General features: G+C 37.7%; 1 protein-coding gene across 4 annotated transcripts in view; it reads left to right on the top strand.

Annotated features, from left to right (window-relative positions):
- Positions 1–18,316, top strand: part of COL24A1 (collagen type XXIV alpha 1 chain) — a 147,537-nt gene that overhangs the window by 36,039 nt on the left and 93,182 nt on the right. For all 4 annotated transcript variants that reach the window (XR_005106781.1, XM_037404530.1, XM_037404531.1 and 1 more), the window contains exons 8-14: positions 2,171–2,215; positions 4,479–4,532; positions 5,736–5,780; positions 7,969–8,022; positions 8,708–8,752; positions 13,799–13,852; positions 16,348–16,392. Coding sequence is in view for 3 of the 4 variants with exons in the window: in XM_037404530.1 (XP_037260427.1) it covers positions 2,171–2,215; positions 4,479–4,532; positions 5,736–5,780; positions 7,969–8,022; positions 8,708–8,752; positions 13,799–13,852; positions 16,348–16,392 (342 nt within the window). In the remaining variant the exon portion in view is untranslated. The remainder of the gene's footprint in view (positions 1–2,170; positions 2,216–4,478; positions 4,533–5,735; positions 5,781–7,968; positions 8,023–8,707; positions 8,753–13,798; positions 13,853–16,347; positions 16,393–18,316) is intronic.

Raw genomic sequence — 18,316 nt, 5'->3', positions numbered from 1 at the left:
TAAGTTACAGGAAAGGAAACTCCTATGGGAAAACTCTGTCTTTGGAATGATACTCATTTTAGCATGGTTTAGCTTCATTCTGAACCAGCGTTAGGTGAGTTAGAATAAATAAAGTCCATGTTAACTCTGAATAAGGACACAGGCATACTACAAAATATGAGTTCAGAGTTTTCCTCTGGGAGAAGTAAGATGCTGTTGTGTAGAAAGGTGCACACTGGTGATCAGTCCTCCATCATCTCATAGTTCCTCGGGCGTCATTTTTTGAGACTGTCCATGCAGGTGTTAATCAGCTAAACTGACAGACTTTGAAACCAAGTGGTGATAAAATTCTCTTTGAGTGTTTCTGTATATAGTAGCGTTTGCTTTCCTTTTCTCCACATACAGAAATAATAAACTACTGAGAGATCTCTTCGAGCAACACGTGCTTTAGTTGAACATTAAGCATGGAGAGAGGATAAAATTGTGAAATGGATAAAACTCATGAAATAGAGTGGCCTGGGACTGTAAAAAATGATACGGCTTTGTGAGGCACATCTTGAAAGCTAAAAATGAGTTACTGGCTTATGCTGGCATCTGTATTTCTGCTTTAGCAATTCAGTAAAAAATTTGGTCTTAGGCACACATTAATACAGTAAATTGCGATATTTCATACTAACTGGTTTGTCCAAGATCAGCTCCTGACTATCAGTGTTACAGATTTATTTTTTTTTTCCCCAACAGCAATGCAGACCTCCTTCCTTAGATGCAAGATAACATATATAAATTATTTAGATTTAAGCTACAGGAGAGGATTGAAGCCAGAATACATTATATTTTTTTTTAATTGGCAATGTCCTGTGTGTGATTAGCAAAATGAAAGGACACACCTGCTCTGTTGGGTTTTGAGAAAATGAGGCCTTTGGGTTTCTTAATGAGTACATCTCTTTTGGATCAATATTCCTCAAACAAGCCTATACTAGCAAAATGGCAAATTTTGAAGCCTTACAGATGTCATTCTCTTCTTTATCTGAAATGATAACCAAGCAAAATCATTCAATCTTTAATTTTGTATGTAATAATAAAATTAATTTCATGCAGAAATACTCTTGTGGTCGTGCAAAAGCTTATGCAAAATTTTGGGATACCTGATCTGCTGAAATCAGTTGCAGAATTCCTTCTTACTACAGTGTCTCAAGTCTCTACTGACTAATGAGTATCATCATGCTGCAAGGCAACCAGATGTTTGACATCAGCCAAGACACTCCCACTACTCAGTCAATGTCTTTGAGGCCAGTTTTATGATAGATTTCTATCCAGAATAAGGATTGTTTTGGTCTTTCAAGCTGCAGCTTTTGGAATTTGTGTATTCCCAGTGCCTCTTGCAAGGGATGTGTAGACCAGACACTTGGCTTCTGCATCAATCATGCAACTGTTACAGGCTCCCTTTTAGGCTAGCTTGTCTGGGTATCGTTAGTACAGTGTAAAGACATCCAGTGAGGTTCCCCTTTCAAGTATGCTGGTGCAGATGCAGATTCCAGCTCTACTTTTCTTTTTTTTTTTTTCTTTAACAGCTAAAATATGCACAAAATGGTCAATGCACAGGAAGTAAAGTTTCATAGCTTTGTGATTCTAGCACCACGGTAAAGATTTCTGGGATGAGGAACAGGCTATTTTCCCTACTGATATAAATTACACAATGTAAGGGCTAGGATTTGTTCCATGTTAATTTAGAAAAGAGATATCCTGTGTCTTGGAAGGTCTGTCTTTCTGGAGAGCATCCTAGAATACTCTGGAATGACCCTCTACTTACACCCCTCCTCTGAACTGCCCTCTTCAGAAAGGGCATCGTGACAAGGATTTGGAGTGAGGAAATGCATTGTACCAAATCTAGTTCTTCAGTTTCAGCAGTAACTGGCAACAGCATCCCATGTACTCACTTGTTTAGAAGAGTGCAAGTCTGGAACTGTCTTTAAGCGCCTGATATCTTTAAAGTGTCTAAACTGCTATGAAGATTTCTTGCTCATTTTCTCTAACTCAGCTTTCATATGAGCTGCTAAATGTAAACCGTACTAATGCTGCAGACAAGCAAGACTGGATAATGTTTCTTGTTAAAGGGAGGTTGGAGTAGGAAAAGAGGGTCCATTTTGTGTGTTTAACTGTATTTATCGCATACCTGGTTTTCCACCTACAGGGTCTTAAGGGTTATGCGGGACTGCAAGGGCCACGGGGTGAGCAGGTAAGTGATGAAAGTAGAGTACACTATACTCTACAGATAAACAATTGAGCATGGAAGAATGCATAATCCAATATAAGTGTTCAATATAAGCAATCAATGTGAATTACTGACTGCTTAAGGAAATACTTGATCATTCTTCATCAAGAATTCAGATTAATTAGAGATCAGTGTGGTAAAAAATGGTCTAAATGGAATGGAAAAGACCAGCTTGTTTTTCTTCAACTACCATGCTGGCTTGCCGGAGATGGGTGTAAAATTCTTGTTAGAAGCACAGTTTGGATTCTCTCAATGCATTTTAATGCATTTTAAATCTCCTAGCATGTAGAAAATGAAGATTATTTAGTGTTTTTTACCCACTTCCATGTCAGTTCAAGAAGCAATCTGAACATAAATTTCAAAGACATCCAGTTGCTGAGGCACCCTGTTAGCATTAACAAGGCTCCTAATGGCAGAGTGGATGGAAGCATGAGTTTCCTCTTGGACAGTGCTGAAAGGGAAATGGCGATGATAAAAGATGATAGACACCCGAAGGGAGATGAAAACTTATGAACATCATCCATGACTTTAATGAGTTTTATACACAAATCTTAATTGAATGAGTGGTGATTTTTATTACAAGCCCACAGGCATTTTTCTGTAATGACTATAATTTAGCATTGAGATAAGAGATAGCCAGTGAAAGTCATTCTTAACATCAGGGGAAGAGTGAATCTTTGAAGAAGTTGCAGATGAAAGATAATCAGTTAGTTACCATGGAGGAGGAAAAAGTGAAGCTTGCATTGAAAAGCAATTCTGCTCATTACTCATGCAGTCAAGCATGTAAGTTCCTTCAAAGGCAATGCATGTTCAAGAATGTGAAAACTGGTGATGTGCAGCTGTTTGATACCTGAATGTTTTCGTGCAGCTGCTATAAATATTTTCCTTCATTATTATCACTTAAAAGATACATCAGAGTATTTTCTAAGAGAACACTTTGGATGAAAGAGTTAAGAGATTTATTTTGCATGTAGTTTATACTGCTGGTATTTTGAGGCCTGACTGGTGAAGGTGATGGGTTAGACCAGTTAATTGTCATCTGTAGCACCTACCTGTGTTTCTAGTTTTTAGAAACTTGTACAGCAAGGACAGACATTCCTCTGAATCTGAGAGTCATGAAACTCCTTGAACAGCTGGTAACAAAGGAAAAGTTTTAAAGGATAAGGTATAAATGCAATGATTCTACTGCTTTTTTAGTTTTTTCGTATACATGTGTTTTGAGGTACATCTGAGCCAAAATAGGAGACCATGGGTCCTAGTTCCATGAAAGAACATCTGTCAGAAGATGAATCACTAGCAGCTGAAAGCAGGTGACAGAATCATCGCAATGACAGCTCATTTAAATAAAAAATACTGCAACCCCTTTTTTGCATCTGCAGTTCTGAGTTCTGCTTCCTAAGATTACTGTTTCACCATAAATCACCTGTGAACAGCTCAGAGAGGAAGACATGATCCATTGCTGTGGTAACACTGACGTGTGACAGTGGGTGGAGGGTCAGGCTGCAAGAGTGTCCAGTTTATTAACTTGGCTTATTTAAAATAAAATTAACTGAACAGAGGTAGGTGAAGCTTCATCTATCTTGGTGATGGGCACATGGCATTTGGCACCATTTCAGAAAAGCACATTTGTCTGAAAATAAGTAGTCAGATGTGCTGATGCTAAGTAATAAAATAACAAAATTGGCTTTTGGATTTGAGTAGGAGAAAGAAGATGAAGAATAGTTCGTTATATTCATGACTAACCCAGTGCTATATTGACCTGATTCTGGCAGAAACAAACAAAAAAAAATAATTTGTAAAGACGCAAGGATTCTTCTCCAACGAGAACACATTTGTTCTAATACAGCTAAGACCAGTGCAGTTCCTTCATTATCAGGAGCTGTCTCCTGTAGTCTAGCCCAGTTACTTTTTATAAATAGCATCTATGTTTTGTTATGGAAATATGGGGGTGCGCACACTTGTATTTCACAAAATCTTAGACTACTCTTCTTGTAATGCCTTTTAAAGGATACGTAAATGAAATTGGTGGAGTTACTTATGTATAATGAGTAAATTTTAGGGTATTGTGGTGTAGCTTACTCCGAGAGCAATTTTTCTATGAGCTTAAGCTGTTGGCTTAAGACAAGGTGTTAAAAGAGAAATGATAAAACAAATAAGCTCCAAAACATGACATTAAACCTGTTGTTTTTTCCTCCCCCCCCCTCCCCCATCCCCCTTTTCCACTTAGGGAATTCCGGGAATGGCTGGCAATATTGGGGCAGTTGGTTATCCTGGCAGGCAGGTGCAGTAACTATATTAATTATGTCTTTGCAGTTTGGAGAGTTTTCTTGTTTGTTCCTTTCAAAAGTACCATATCTAATTCTTTTGGAACTGTTAATAGTATAAATGTATTTGTTTATATCTTATCATTTATCCTTAAAACAGACCTCTTTCACAGGTAATGCCGTCTAGGTAATGTTGAGTCTTGTGGTTTTTACACTTGTATGGGTTAGATGAAGCAATGCTGTGCCTTTCTGGAATACATACATGATACTACCAATGTACTGAATCTCTAAACACTTTATGTTCCTTCATAAACCTCATGTGGATGTATGTGTTTTATCTTTTTCATATATCAGGTCCAGAAGTGATAGGAAACTTCCTGTTGTAGTAGAGTTCCTCCTGATTTTCAGCAATGTATTTACTTCACTGCTGAAACTATTTCTTCAGCCCTTTAAGGAAACAGAACATTAAGAGTTTATTTTTTTTCCACAGTGAGATATTTGAGGAGAACCAATAAAGCCAGAAAGCAGCTTTCTATAAACACAAGCACTTATCTAAATATTGATTTTTTTTTTTAAAAAAAAATTACATACAGGCTAACAGATACCTCAGTCCAGTAATAGAAATAAGACATAAAGTAGAAATATTCATTTTTTTCCCCATATAAAGGTATATAAACCAAATTCACAACTGTCTATGGTTTTGTGTCTGCTTAAAGGGTGAATTTGACCAATATTTCAGTGTTTTATTTGGTTAGGTTTGCAATGGCTATATATTTTAAAATTCCATTACAATATTTTATATACTAATGGATGATAACATGTTTGCATTGAATCACAGAAAATGTTTAAAGCATTTGGACTACATATGATGTTCTAACATTAGCTTTAAAATAATGGGAAATGTGTCCAAATATAAAAGCTTATGAAAAGTCCTGTGAAATTATGTCACTGTAATGCCAGATCACTGGGTCTGGAAAAAATTTTCCTGCTAGAAGAAATAATTTTAATGTAAAGGAAGCTTCAGTCATTGTCTTAACTTTCAGCCATGAATTAATGGGAGACCTTTCTGAACAGGGGAGTGCTTTATGACACCCTCTTCAATCCTAATAATTTAAAGAATGTATTGCCAGTTTAGAGTTAAAAAATGCTGTTACAGTTATTTTAAATAGATCGTATCTGGTTGTTTAAAATGAAATACAACTCATGTCTTTTTGTAATAGGGCTTAGCTGGACCAGAAGGTAACCCAGGTCCTAAAGGTGTAAGAGTAAGTAAGCATTTTAAGCATTTTGGCATGCCTGTGTATTTTTGCCCATACGGTAAATAAGCAAGGGGATGAGGAATTTCATTCAGCTCTGCCAGTTGTATGCCCTCTGAACTACTCTGTCTTTACAGAACCTACAAATGGGAAAACATAGAGTTTCTTTCAAAACACATGTAAGGATTTATTTTTTTTTCCATGGTGAGCAGCATAGAGCAGTCTTCCATTGTTGCCCGTCCTCTTCATTTGGAATGCATGCAGGCAAGAGAAGGAAAGCAATGCTAAATGTGGATGTGTGAGCTGGGAGTGAAGAGGAGTGCATGTTTCCTGCCTGAAGCATTATTTCCATAATGGAAGCTGTCAAGAAGGGAGACATATCTGGCAATTGCAATCTGTAACAGCTACAGAAGCTGATAAAGGGAAAGCATCTTGTCACATAAAAAATGTAAAAGTGCTCTTGAGATTTTAGAATGGTTTGGTTGTAGTCATCTATGTCCCAGGGTCCAAAGGCTCTTAATGCTCTGCTGATTCAAGCTTTGCTTTTGGTTAGGTTGCCTTTTTTCTGGGTCTTTTTGTTTGTTTCTTTTTATTTTGGTTTTTTTTTTAATAGGCACATGTGCATGCCTACATATGCTTGTATGTGCATAAGTATTTTTTCAGGCTCTCCCCATCAGGCAGTAGACATGGGTTTCCAGAAACTTGCATGTTTCTGGTTGCACCTAGGATTTGAAGGAGACTTTTGCTAGGTGTTTTCAGGCCCTCAGCTCATGCTGTATAGGTTGCTGAGCAGTGTGCTGTGTTCTCAAATACCTATTAAAATAATCTTACTGTGCTGCTAAATATGCTTTTGCTCCTTTTTTTAATGTAGTTACTAAAAACCTTTACCTGCAGCAGCTTCTTAATATGTCTGGTTTTTCGGGGTGGGTTTTTTTGATGTCAGTTTTCATTACAGTGATGGGAAAAATTAGTTTGTCAGGATCAAGTGTCAACAGATATTGCACCCTCAGGGATTGTATCCTCTATGTTTCTTCAGTTTATTTTTGCTCAAATTCTCAATGCATTTTGTCTCGTTCTCCCCTCAACCAAGAAGACCTTAAGTGATCCCAGTCACTTCCTGAAAAGTTACTACTGCTCTGTTTACACAAAGCTGAAAATGGCCAACATATGAGTAATTTTAGGGAAAAACACCTGTCAGGTCTTAAGGCTAAATCCCCTATTTGGATTCTACAAGCATTTTCCAATAAAAAAGATGCACAGTCCTGTTTGGGCCATACAGCTGTGCCATGGAAGTGTATAGAAACATGATAGGAAGTATTTTTAGAACCTTGAGTTTAGAACATTCCTGCAATCAGACTATACTCTGCTTCTCAGCTGTTTTAAGGAACTGTAGAAAAATGAAGAGCCTTTGTTTTCCTTAATCTCGTTAGTGCACATCTTGTCATCCAGCCCTATCTTTCATAATTAAAAAAAACCACAAACAAACAAGAACAAAAAAACCAAAACCACAAAACCCGAAAATCCCAAATAGTTACCATAGGGGGACAGGAGAGAGACAGATGAAAGCAAGGGATTCTTTTTTAGTAACTCCTAATATTTTTGTACCAATCTCACTTTGAATCTGGTAGTGTACAATCCATCTCTGCTACTGTTTTTATAAATTTAAATATAAACTGCCACTTCTGCTGAGTCAAAAGCATGTTTCTGTCTTCATACAACTGATTACATGAGAGGATCTATTTCTGACTTTCTGAGAGGAAGGTGGGGGAGAAGTGCATTGTGACTGAATTTTAAGAAGAACATTCTGCTTATGACAGGGTAAACTTTGTAAGACTTTCATATAGCAGAGATCAGTGTTATTAAAGATGAGAACATTTTTTCTGATGTATTTAATGCATAAGAAAAACTAGCTTGTTTCGTATTTCATTTATTCTAATAAATATCTCTGCAACTTGTCTTATTAGAAAACTTAGTACTTCCCTATTAATTGATTCTGTACCCTTATAACAGGAAATGTTTTTGCTGTTGGTTGGAGAGTAAATCCTAGTCACATTTAAGTTGATTGAGCTTTACTGGTCATTTCAAATAAACCTGAATTTAATCGCTGGATCTTGAACCCACAGCTGGCCAATACTGAGGGGCAAGATGTGTTGGTGGGAAGCAGCCTTGTAATCAAGAATTTTTCTTCTGTTTTTAGGGTTTCATTGGACCTCCAGGTGTGGCAGGACAACTAGGACCTGAAGGAGAAAGGGTAGGTTTAATGGAACATTAATGAAATACTGATATTTGGGTGGTAATACAATATATGTTAGGAGGCAGGGGGTTGGGGGTGGGGGGAAGTACAAAGTATAACGGTTCATATGAGTCTTTACAAGCAAAACTGATGTGGAGGAAATTAAATACATAGCGCATATCTAATTAGTCTAATCAATGAAATGCACTGGTGCTAAAGTGAAATAGAGAGCAGCTATAAATTGTTATGTGAATTTTATCTAGAGATGCAAGGATTAGGGGTATTTTTTTCTTACCACGAATGTCCATAATGAGTATTTTTCATTGAAGAATTTTTTTTTAGTCAATAATCAGTATTTGTCATTTGTTGGATAATTTTATGGAAATGTTAATCGCAATCTGTGTTTGAGCTTTGTTTTGGTTTTTTTGAGCACAAAGGATGTCTGGCCATGTGCTTTGATGGATGCAGGATATGGCCCTTCATAGTTCTGATGTGGCCACAGTAAAGACAAGCAAAGTTTGTGGTTTGTCCCCCCTGTTATAGGACATTGTTTGTATGATTCTTTGCTCAAATGTTTTCTTTTCTTTTCTTTTTTTATGGTGCTTCTTCTTACACTGTCTTTTCAAATGAAATGCAGGTTTGATTACTTGAACTTAAGCTATTGAAAAGAAAACCTACTTATGATGGGTTATTTCTTTCTCAGGGCATCCCAGGCTTTCGTGGAAAAAGAGGTCCTAAAGGGAGACAGGTAAAGCTTCTAACACTTGTTACAATATTTGCTGCCAATGTAAATGCATCTGTAATTCACTCTTATAATAATACACAACTTTAATCAGCTGAAAAATGGTACTTTTACTTTTTCGATAGATGACTTTCTATTGTTTCCAATTAGTACTTTACAGTACTGCAAATTCTGTGCAGATTATAAGTACTAGATATTCTGAAGTGAGGAAGACTTAATCTGATGAGCCTTGTGGCTGGTTCATTATATCAGCTACCTGAGGGTTGACAGATGACAGGAACATATAAATATATTCTATAAAATCAGTGTTAGCACAAGATGCACAGATCCAAGTTTTGTAAGTCTGATTTTGGTGTTGGTGTGAATGCAAATCAACTGCTGCTAACGTCTGATGTTTCTGGACTGTGGTAAATTAAAGCTGTCCTCTACTTAGCATGTATTTCTACAGCTGAAAATAAACACAAATCTGTCGAGTATACATTATGAAGGTTTATGTATTTCCTGTGGTATATCTTCAGTGCCAAGTGTTTTGTTTTCTGCTGCAACCTTATTATTTTAGGTCTTTGAAGCTATCCAGGAGTTTCCAATTTCAACTTGCTTGTGGTTTGAGATTGGAAACTACGATAGCATTCTCCAGTTGTGCACTCAGCTGTTCAGATGACTTTCATCTAACATGTTGAACAAGCTTGTTCGGCAGCAGTACTGTGATTGCCATCGTTTGGCCCTTGGTGTATGCTATGAAAGTTGTGGAGAATTCTGTCTAATTATGTTTTGTTTTCTGTGTGATCCAACACCAGCCAAAAAAGGCACTAGCCTTCAGTAGAGTTCCTTTTGATGTAAAGAAAGGCAACCAGAGAAGTGTCATTAAGTTGATAGACTGCTCTTTCTGAAGTTGCTGTCTTATTGTTAAGGTGTAAAATCAAAGTAAGAATCTGCTTTTTAATTACTTGGTTAGCAGGATGGGATGCTCCTGTGCTTGTTGACCATATTGTAGTTCACTTATAATTTGCATAAAATCCTACTTTTTGTGCATCTGAGCGTTGGGCAAGAAGGGATCTGTGCCATCAGTACCTTGCAGTAGTTGGCAATGGGTTGTACTGGTGAGTCATGTGCAATGCTGAAAAAGAACCTGGACAGAAAGCAAAGGCTTGTGCTCAGTGTGGAAAATGAAGAGGAGGTGACAGGAGGGTACTCTGAAAACATGTTTTGCATTATCATCTCATTCTCTGTGGCAGATTACACTGAGGCTTGTGATTGCCAGTGTAGTAGTTTGTTTCAATCCATAACAGTTGGTGCTGTGCATGCTGTAGTAAGCAGCTGTTTTTAATTTACAGTTAAGAGCACAGCTTCTAGCAATGCCAGGGTATGCTCTGATAAGGACTTGTATTCATATAAATCAATTCAGAGAGGTTACACATAGGTGACAGAGCACTAAAACCACCACTGTACGATGTCCATGATTGCTTTCATTCAGTAATGATTCCTCTGTAATGCTGTTATTTCCTCAGTCCCAAGGAATGCTTTCTATGATCTATAAAGTACTTATTTGACCGAAGGCTACTAATTTAGGGATCAAACTAGGAAAGCAATAATGTGGGAACCTGGCTTGAAGTACTTTGCTGGATCACAGACTTAGAGAACATGTGTTATTTTAACCCCAATGAAAACTGTGATGACAATGTTTTTTGACACAGTGTCCTGGACTGTTAACTAACAGTTAACAGCGCTGGTGCTTTGGAGCAGGACATGGTCGCTAAATGAAATTTGGGTTGGGAATTGCATGGTGCCTGAAGTTAGGCTCCTTGCCTTGTGTTCTAGGATGCAACTTACTTGGACAAAAATTCTGTCAATAATAATACTTGGGGAAAAAACTGTCTGACTGGCAGAGAGCCTTCAGAAAGAAAACAGGTCCCAAATATGATCTTAGTTTTGGAAGTAACATTAAAGTATAAGAAAAGTGGATTGTGTAATGGGTTGTACATACAAAATGCTACTACTTAGCAGGTTTGTTGAATAGTTCTTCATATTTGTAATATCTCTGGCATATTTGAAATGGAACAGAATATTCAATTACCAAAATCTTTATTGTGAAGATTATAGAGTGAAGATTATAGAGTGAGGATTTGTTTGAATTTTAGATTACTTTTGTATACAATATGCTTTTAAAAAAGTATTTCATAGTGGAAGCGTATGTATTCAATTTCTTCCCATTGTATGCTTGTAATATAAAATTTGGCTAGTTTGCAGTATTTTTAATGAATTGTCAGTCCTATTAGTATGATCCATAGTGCTTTTACATAAATAGTTTGACCCTGTTTGGGGGAATGTTTTACATAGTTCTCTTCTACATGGGATTAGTTACAATCAGGAGTCAAAGTGACAGAACAGACCTGGTAAATTATACCAAGAATTTATTAAGTCCATTGTAACTGTAAAAACAGTTCTGTTTAGTATTAAAATTATGAATAGTCATCCTTTGTATGCTTTATAATAGTAATGTTAAATGATGATATTGATGTAATAAAACACTTGTTGCACAGTAGTATTTTACTTCCATTATTAGACTTTTCTGACTGTTTTCATATGTCACATTTCCTTTTCACTTTTCTACTTACCAAGATAGTTTTATCATCATCAGTTAGAATTCTGACACATGATGTTGGGAATGGGATTATGATGACTGTGAGTGATCTGTCCCTTTCATAACTCATGCTGTTCTGGGTTCCTGATGTATGTAAAACGTCATCTGTGACCTGCATCTATGATCTGGTGGCTGGTAAAACTGTCCCATTGCATCCTGCATTTCACTTTAGATGCCTCATTTGTGTGTTTCCATTAAAAAAAATATTGATATTCACGTGCGTCATGGCAATTCTGCCTCTGTTAACATATACCAATGGTAGACAGTACAACCAAAATATGATGCTAAGGGTGGTAAATTAATCATTGTCTGTGCCATGTCAGCTGGTAGCTTTTAACAGCATAGGCACTGTGAAATACCCATTTTGCATGTGTGAAATTTTACAGTGCATTTTCAGAGTTCTGCAAAAATCTGGCCGATGGTGTATGGTTGGAGAATCAATGTAATCTGCTTTATTAACCCTTAACCTATGAACCTCTACTTTTTAAACAATAAGACAGTCATGGTGTAAAGATCTGTACTGTCAGATCTTACAGTTACAGCTATAGATTCTTATTTGTGAGTTCCATGGTCAGATCCTGAATAAAAATTTCGTTGTTGTGAGAGGCATTCCTATCTTTTGCTTTCCTGAATTTGGAGGAGAATCTAGAAAAAAACTCCAGACAAAATCAACCCAAAAGATCATACAGGGAGTGTTATGCATGTCCCAAATTAATTTACAGCACGATGATGGGATTTAAGAGCCTGTTAAGCTGTTTCAACATACTGTTTTAGCAGTGTGTATACATTATATATACATATATATATATATGCATTAAAAGTTGCCTTGACTTTTAGATTTTTTGGTTAAAGTTACTACTAAAGCCAAATATGGCTTAAGCTGCATTTAAACTACTTCGGTTTAGGATACAATTTTTTCCACCTGCTTGCTGCGGTTTATATTATCTTTCTGACTGCTCGTCATATAATATTGTTTGATGATTCATATCCCCCATTCCATTAAGGAAAGACACTGCTTTACTGAGCCCTGAGCTGGACAGCTATGTGGATGTCCTCCAAACAAGGTAGATTGAAAAGGCCAAATGAATTGTACATTTGACCTGCAGCAGGTTTGAACACAGTCTTGGAGAGGTGAAAGGTTAATGCCTCAAAGTACTGTTCCTGATACACAGGGAAGGGTAAAAAGACATTCAAACATTGAAAAGACAGAGTATTTCATGTAAAAATTATCGCAGGGATGGAATTTGCTCCTTTTCCCCATGGAGATGGACTAGTAATACTCTGGTGCTTTGTGGCAGATTTTTTAAGGTCAGTCCATCTCTCAGTTATCTCAGTACTCTAATATTGTGTGAGATTTTTTTTCCATTCTAGGAAAAGTCTCTTCCGTGTGAGCATCTTAGCTTGGATTTTTTCCAGGCAGAATACCTTTCCAGCTTGGTATTTTGCAAATTTTATGATAGGCTTTTCTATGGACCTTACAATGTAATTAAAAAGGATGTTGACTTCTCTGTAGGTCTGTGCTCTGTCCTTTCTTCTAACTTTATACAGTGATAGGAATAAAGAAAATATTGCATGATGCTGCTTCAGACTAATAGCATGAGCTTCTATTAGCTTCATGTGGCTTTTCTGGAGAAATAGTATATGAATAGTATACTGATAAAAATTAATCAAAAAAAAACACACAAAAAAAAAAATGGAAAAAAACCCAAACCATTTTCCCCTAGCAATTTGTGTGCTTCTGCAGTGGGCAACATCAGAAAGAAGTAAAGCAATCTGCAAAACTCTGAGAGGAAGCAAGAAAGATTAGAGACAGTAAAGTAGTGGGTTTCCACTTCATTTTGCTTCTCAAGCAAGAAATGGAAATTCCATTTCAAGCTTTGATGCTTGACTTGGTCAGTCAGATTTCTTCCCTGGCCTGGTATCCTAGTCTCTGAGAAAATGAATAAAGCTTTTCCATGTCTTGTTTGAGTTATTTTTTCAATCTTTAGACGCATACTAAGCCAAGTGTTAACATTGGTAAGGACAGTATTGTTTTAGTGAATGCTGTAGGTAATGGGGAGGGGGAAAATTGAAGTAAAAATACTAAATGAGAAAAGAGACTCCAAGCAAGTAATTCAAGTAATATTGTTTAATATTGCTCTTAAAGCAAATCAGACATCTGATTTTTCCCCATGCTCACATTGTGTATAATTATATCTTTTTTGGTTATGAATTTAGGAGACAAGCAAATGCCACTATTCTGTTCATTTGAACTGTGCAGCTGAAACTTTCTGCTTCTCCCTGAATGTACATTCTCTCTCCCTGAATCCACTTGTTGATTTGCTAATTTCTAATACCTATAGGAATTCAGTGTTCAGACCACCCTTTTTGTCTTGAATATTAAAGAACAAGCATTCTCTCTTCTGCTTTAGGGTTTTCCAGGTGACTTTGGAAATAGAGGCCCCCCTGGCCCAGATGGGAATCCTGTAAGTATCAAATTGTGTGTTGATTAACGTGGTAAAATTTGTAACACTCAGTATTAACTCCCCTCCCAGATGGAAAGGAGACTTTTGCCTCAAAGTGATGTCTTAAAGTCTGCAGGAAAATTTTGGACTGTTACTTTTCCATGGAAATTGCCAGGATAGTATTGTAATAAGCAGTGGTATAAAAAAGAAAGAGAAAAGAACCAGAAAGCTACTGAGAGAACAGTTTCCACCACTGTATGTGCTGACTACCTCGAGAATCAATGTCTTGCTGTCCTCATTACATTCCTGATTCGAATTCTTCAAAAATTCTTGCATTGGATATGACTTTGCATTGTTTGTTTAAACCATTATTCTAAGATCACCTTAACAAAATGGGACTCTGCATGTATGCCAAACCCCTAGCTTTCGTATTCTTATGCATTTGACAGTTGATTTCATCCTTTGAACTATTACTGAATACAATTATGCTAGTATGTCATTTAGTGCATTATAATCAGTATGATAACAGCTTTGTCCTTGGCAGTGTGTGCAAGCTAAAGTGCTCTCGTGGTATGGTATTCAAACTGTGGCACAGGCACATCACTGGCTGCTATCAAAGGAGCTTTGCTGTATTTGTAGGAAAACTGGCTGCAGACTCAAAACTCAGGTTTCCTTTGATATGAGAAACCAGTAAAAGGGCTTTGGGCCAGACAAGGGAATAGCAGTAAGTGCTGGGCAAAAAAGCAGCTGATTTGAATGTGCTTTTATTGTTGGATGCTCCTTTGGAAACTGCTGTCAGTTTGTGTATAAAGGTTGTTCTGACATGGACCAGAGTCAGCAACTGGGCAGAGATGGTCTCCTTTTTGAAGGCCTTCCCCATCCTGACACACCCATTTTAGAAACTTATTTTAGAAAAGCTTACATGAATTTTGCTGGTGATTTATTAATGTTTGGTGCCAGCATTTTGGAACATAGGAAAAAAAATATTTTGCATTTCTGGTCCCTGAAGCAAAGCTCCCCTTGTGGGAATGTCAGGTGGTGTCAGTATGGCATTTTTTATCTTGAAAGCCCTCTGAGGTGTCATGAGTATCACCAGCTGCTTTGCATATGATATAAAAAGGTAAGTTCTTCCTTCCCCTCTTGGTACTCCCAAGTGTTCCTCTGTTCCTGATAAAGCAGATACTGTCTTTCCACAATACCTGCAGAACAGTAATTTAATAGAAACAAGCTCAGAAGGCCTGAATCTGAAGTTACAGACTTGCACTTTACAAAGAAGCCTTTTTTAACACAAGCATTTGCAACCAAGTTCCTTCTAATCTGCCAAAACAGCTGCTGATCTTACTGCCTCCTCAGACAGGTAGCAACCCCTCTCCCTGCTTCCCCCAAAACTCACCCTGCAGGGCTTGTTCAGGCAAGGGGCCAGAGCTGCAGCTGCAGGGGGCTGCAATGCTAATGGGATATTTACAGAGCCTGTTCGTGAGCTGGCAGTGGAGAGCAGGGGAGGCCTGTGGTGGCAGGAACATGAAGGAAACACATTTCTTTCTGTATGCTGACTTGACACTAATGACATTTGTTTCCATGCCTAATTCCTTCTGCTTAACCGAGTAATGCCATCCTTGCTTTCCACAACACCCTCTCATTTCTCTGAGGATGTCAGTCTGCCTTGGAGGATGTTTCTAGAGCATTCGGTTTCCCCTGTGGTTAGTTTGAAGCAGGCTGGAGAAGGTGCATAGGCACTAGAGAAGGGAGGAAATCATGAAGGTGTCCTCTGTCCCATGCTCAGCAGCCGTGCCCTGTTGGACAGCTTCAGAATGGGCTGAGATTTGCTTGCATAAAAATCCCCCTTCAGTGTGGGTGCCGACGGGCTGCAGTGCACCCTATGTATGATAACCATTGAATAGCAGGTCCCAGACGTTGGTACAGCCTGTGCAAAGCAAGCTGACCTGGAGGGCTACAATATGCCTTTCATGCATGGCATAGAAACTTGGCAACTGTTCTCCGTGGTGTTTTAACCTCTGCTGAGTTAAACTTGAGTGAAACAGAGCCAGTAGTAGAGTACTGATGAATTTGTTACTTCTACATAAAGTACAAGTACTGTGGTTTGTATCAAGAAGTATTTTTTCACAAAAAGAGTGTAACCTTTAATTTGCAAAGGTCTTGCTATGAACTGAGCTGGTGTCCTATTTATCTTTCAAAGGAATATTTAATAAATTTTTGTGTATTTTTCCACCACAAAGAATTTTTTTTTTCATCTTCCCACTTTAAATATCATGGCAACAAATCTCACATTCCTTGGTAATGCAGGAATTATTTAATGATGCATGTATCTTGAGATTTAATTCCATAATCAGGAATTTTAATAAGCATGTTTGCCCATACAGTGGTAAGTTGTCATTCTTCAGGAACTCTGTAAAAACCCTAGTGACTTGCTTTGCAGATCACTTTTCTTTATCTTATCACTGGGCATTTTTTAAAATGGTAAAATTCAGATAATCTAAAATTCATTTTCTTTGAAGGGAATTGTTGGTGGTGTTGGTCCTCCTGGATTTCCAGGTCTAAGAGTGAGTATACATTTATTACTTACTTTGATACGGCTTCATTAGAATATTTGGCTTGTAAGTTTGAAATAATAACAACAAATATAAGAGTCTAGAGATCTTAAAAGATTTTAGTTTAGGTAGCCATGATTGCAATTGAAATTACTGTACAAAACTAGTATGGAGAACTTCTATATTTGATTTGGGTTTTTATGCTTATTTCTGACCTGGTATGTCTGGGATTTTTACTTGCAGTAACCAAGTTGGCTAGTTTATACCCCTAAAGCCAGTGTTTGTTTTTGAAAAAGCACAATACTTCCAAACATTTTGACATCCACAGTCCAAAAATTGTCTTATGTTTTTAGAATAAGGTTGTGATGCTCACTATGACATTGCAAGCTGTAGTTGTATATATACAGTTGTGACAGGGAAGCTCTGTGACATGAATGAGGCCTACAGGAGATGGGGAAGATTGATACTTTCATACCATGTGTCTTACTGCCTTATTTTAAGTAATTCATGTGTTTACTGATAGAAGACCTGGATTTGATTCTTGGTATTGGCTCAGTCACGGCTGGCTACCCAGCCATTTCATATTCATAACATGTGGGAGAAAATAGCATGTTTACACTTCAATTAAGAAAGCCATGATTGTCTCCAGTGTTTGTGTTTTTTTTTTTTTTTTTTTAATTTATATCTGGAGATCTGAAATATTCTTGATGTTTGTTAGTTTACACTGATGGTCATCTAACTTTTCCTTTGAGTGTGCCAGTTGAGTTCCATGATTGTCTTTTTAATGATGTGTTCATAACAAAATAAGTCATCCCTTGCTGCCTGATTGCGATTCTTATGGTATTGCTATAGTGAAGGCACAGAAGCTTGGACAAGGAACCTCTGTGGCTTGCAGCCTTCTTCATGCAAACATGACTGATTGTATTCTTGTCACTTGCCATATTTGAGCCAATTAAACTACTTGTAATATTAGAGGTTGCATTCTTGAGAATTTGCTTTGAGTTAGTTTGCTTTTCTTACATAAATGTCTTTGGAATTTTATCTCAAGGATTTTGATAATTGTACAAATATATCTCAGTTTTTAAAAAAGCCTATTATATATCACATCTAAAAAGATGCTTATTATTTTGATTAAAACTTAGCAGATTAGCTCTTCCTAGAGTTTATGAGCATAAGTGTTTGCATGGTCAAATCTCCATTTGCTACGTTGCTGAGTTGTGGTCATTTACAGAGATGGAGTGTTAATAATTTTGTGTGAAATACAGAAATTACTTTCAATCACTAGTCTAAAGCCTTTTCTACTTGTATGTAGCTGAAATATAACAATAATCACAGAATCACAGAATATTCAGGGTTGGAAAGGGCCTCAGGAGATCATCTAGTCCAACCCCCTGCTAAAGCAGGTTCACCTAGGACAGGTTGCACACAATTGCATCCAGGTGGGTTTTGAATGTCTCCAGAGAAGGAGGCTCCACAACCTCCCTGGGCAGCCTCTTCCAGTGCACTGTCACCTTCAAGGTGAAGAAGTTCTTCCTCATATTTATTCAGGTGGCACTTCTTGTGTTGCAGTTTGTGCCCATTGCCTCTTGTCCTGTCACTGGGCTACACTGAAAAGAGCCCAGCCCCATCCTCTTGACACTCGCCCTTAAGATATTTGTAGACATTTATAAGATCCCTTCTCAGTCTTCTCCAGGCTCAACAGGCCCAGTCCTCTCAGCCTTTCCTCATAAAAGAGTTGGCTCCAGTCCCCCCGTCATCTTTGTAGCCTTCTGCCAGACCCTCTTCAGCAGTTCCCTGTCCCTCTTGAACTGGGGAGCCCAGGACTGGACACAGCACTCCAGTTGCTGCCTCACCACAGCAGAGTAGAAGGGGAGGATCAGCTCCCTTGACCTTCTGGCCAGCTCTTCCTAATGCACCCCAGGATCCCACTGGCCTT

Source organism: Falco rusticolus, chromosome 11 (genome assembly GCF_015220075.1).
Source record: "Falco rusticolus isolate bFalRus1 chromosome 11, bFalRus1.pri, whole genome shotgun sequence".
In the NCBI taxonomy this organism is placed as follows: domain Eukaryota; kingdom Metazoa; phylum Chordata; class Aves; order Falconiformes; family Falconidae; genus Falco; species Falco rusticolus.
This window is presented reverse-complemented; position numbering and strand designations above follow the sequence as displayed.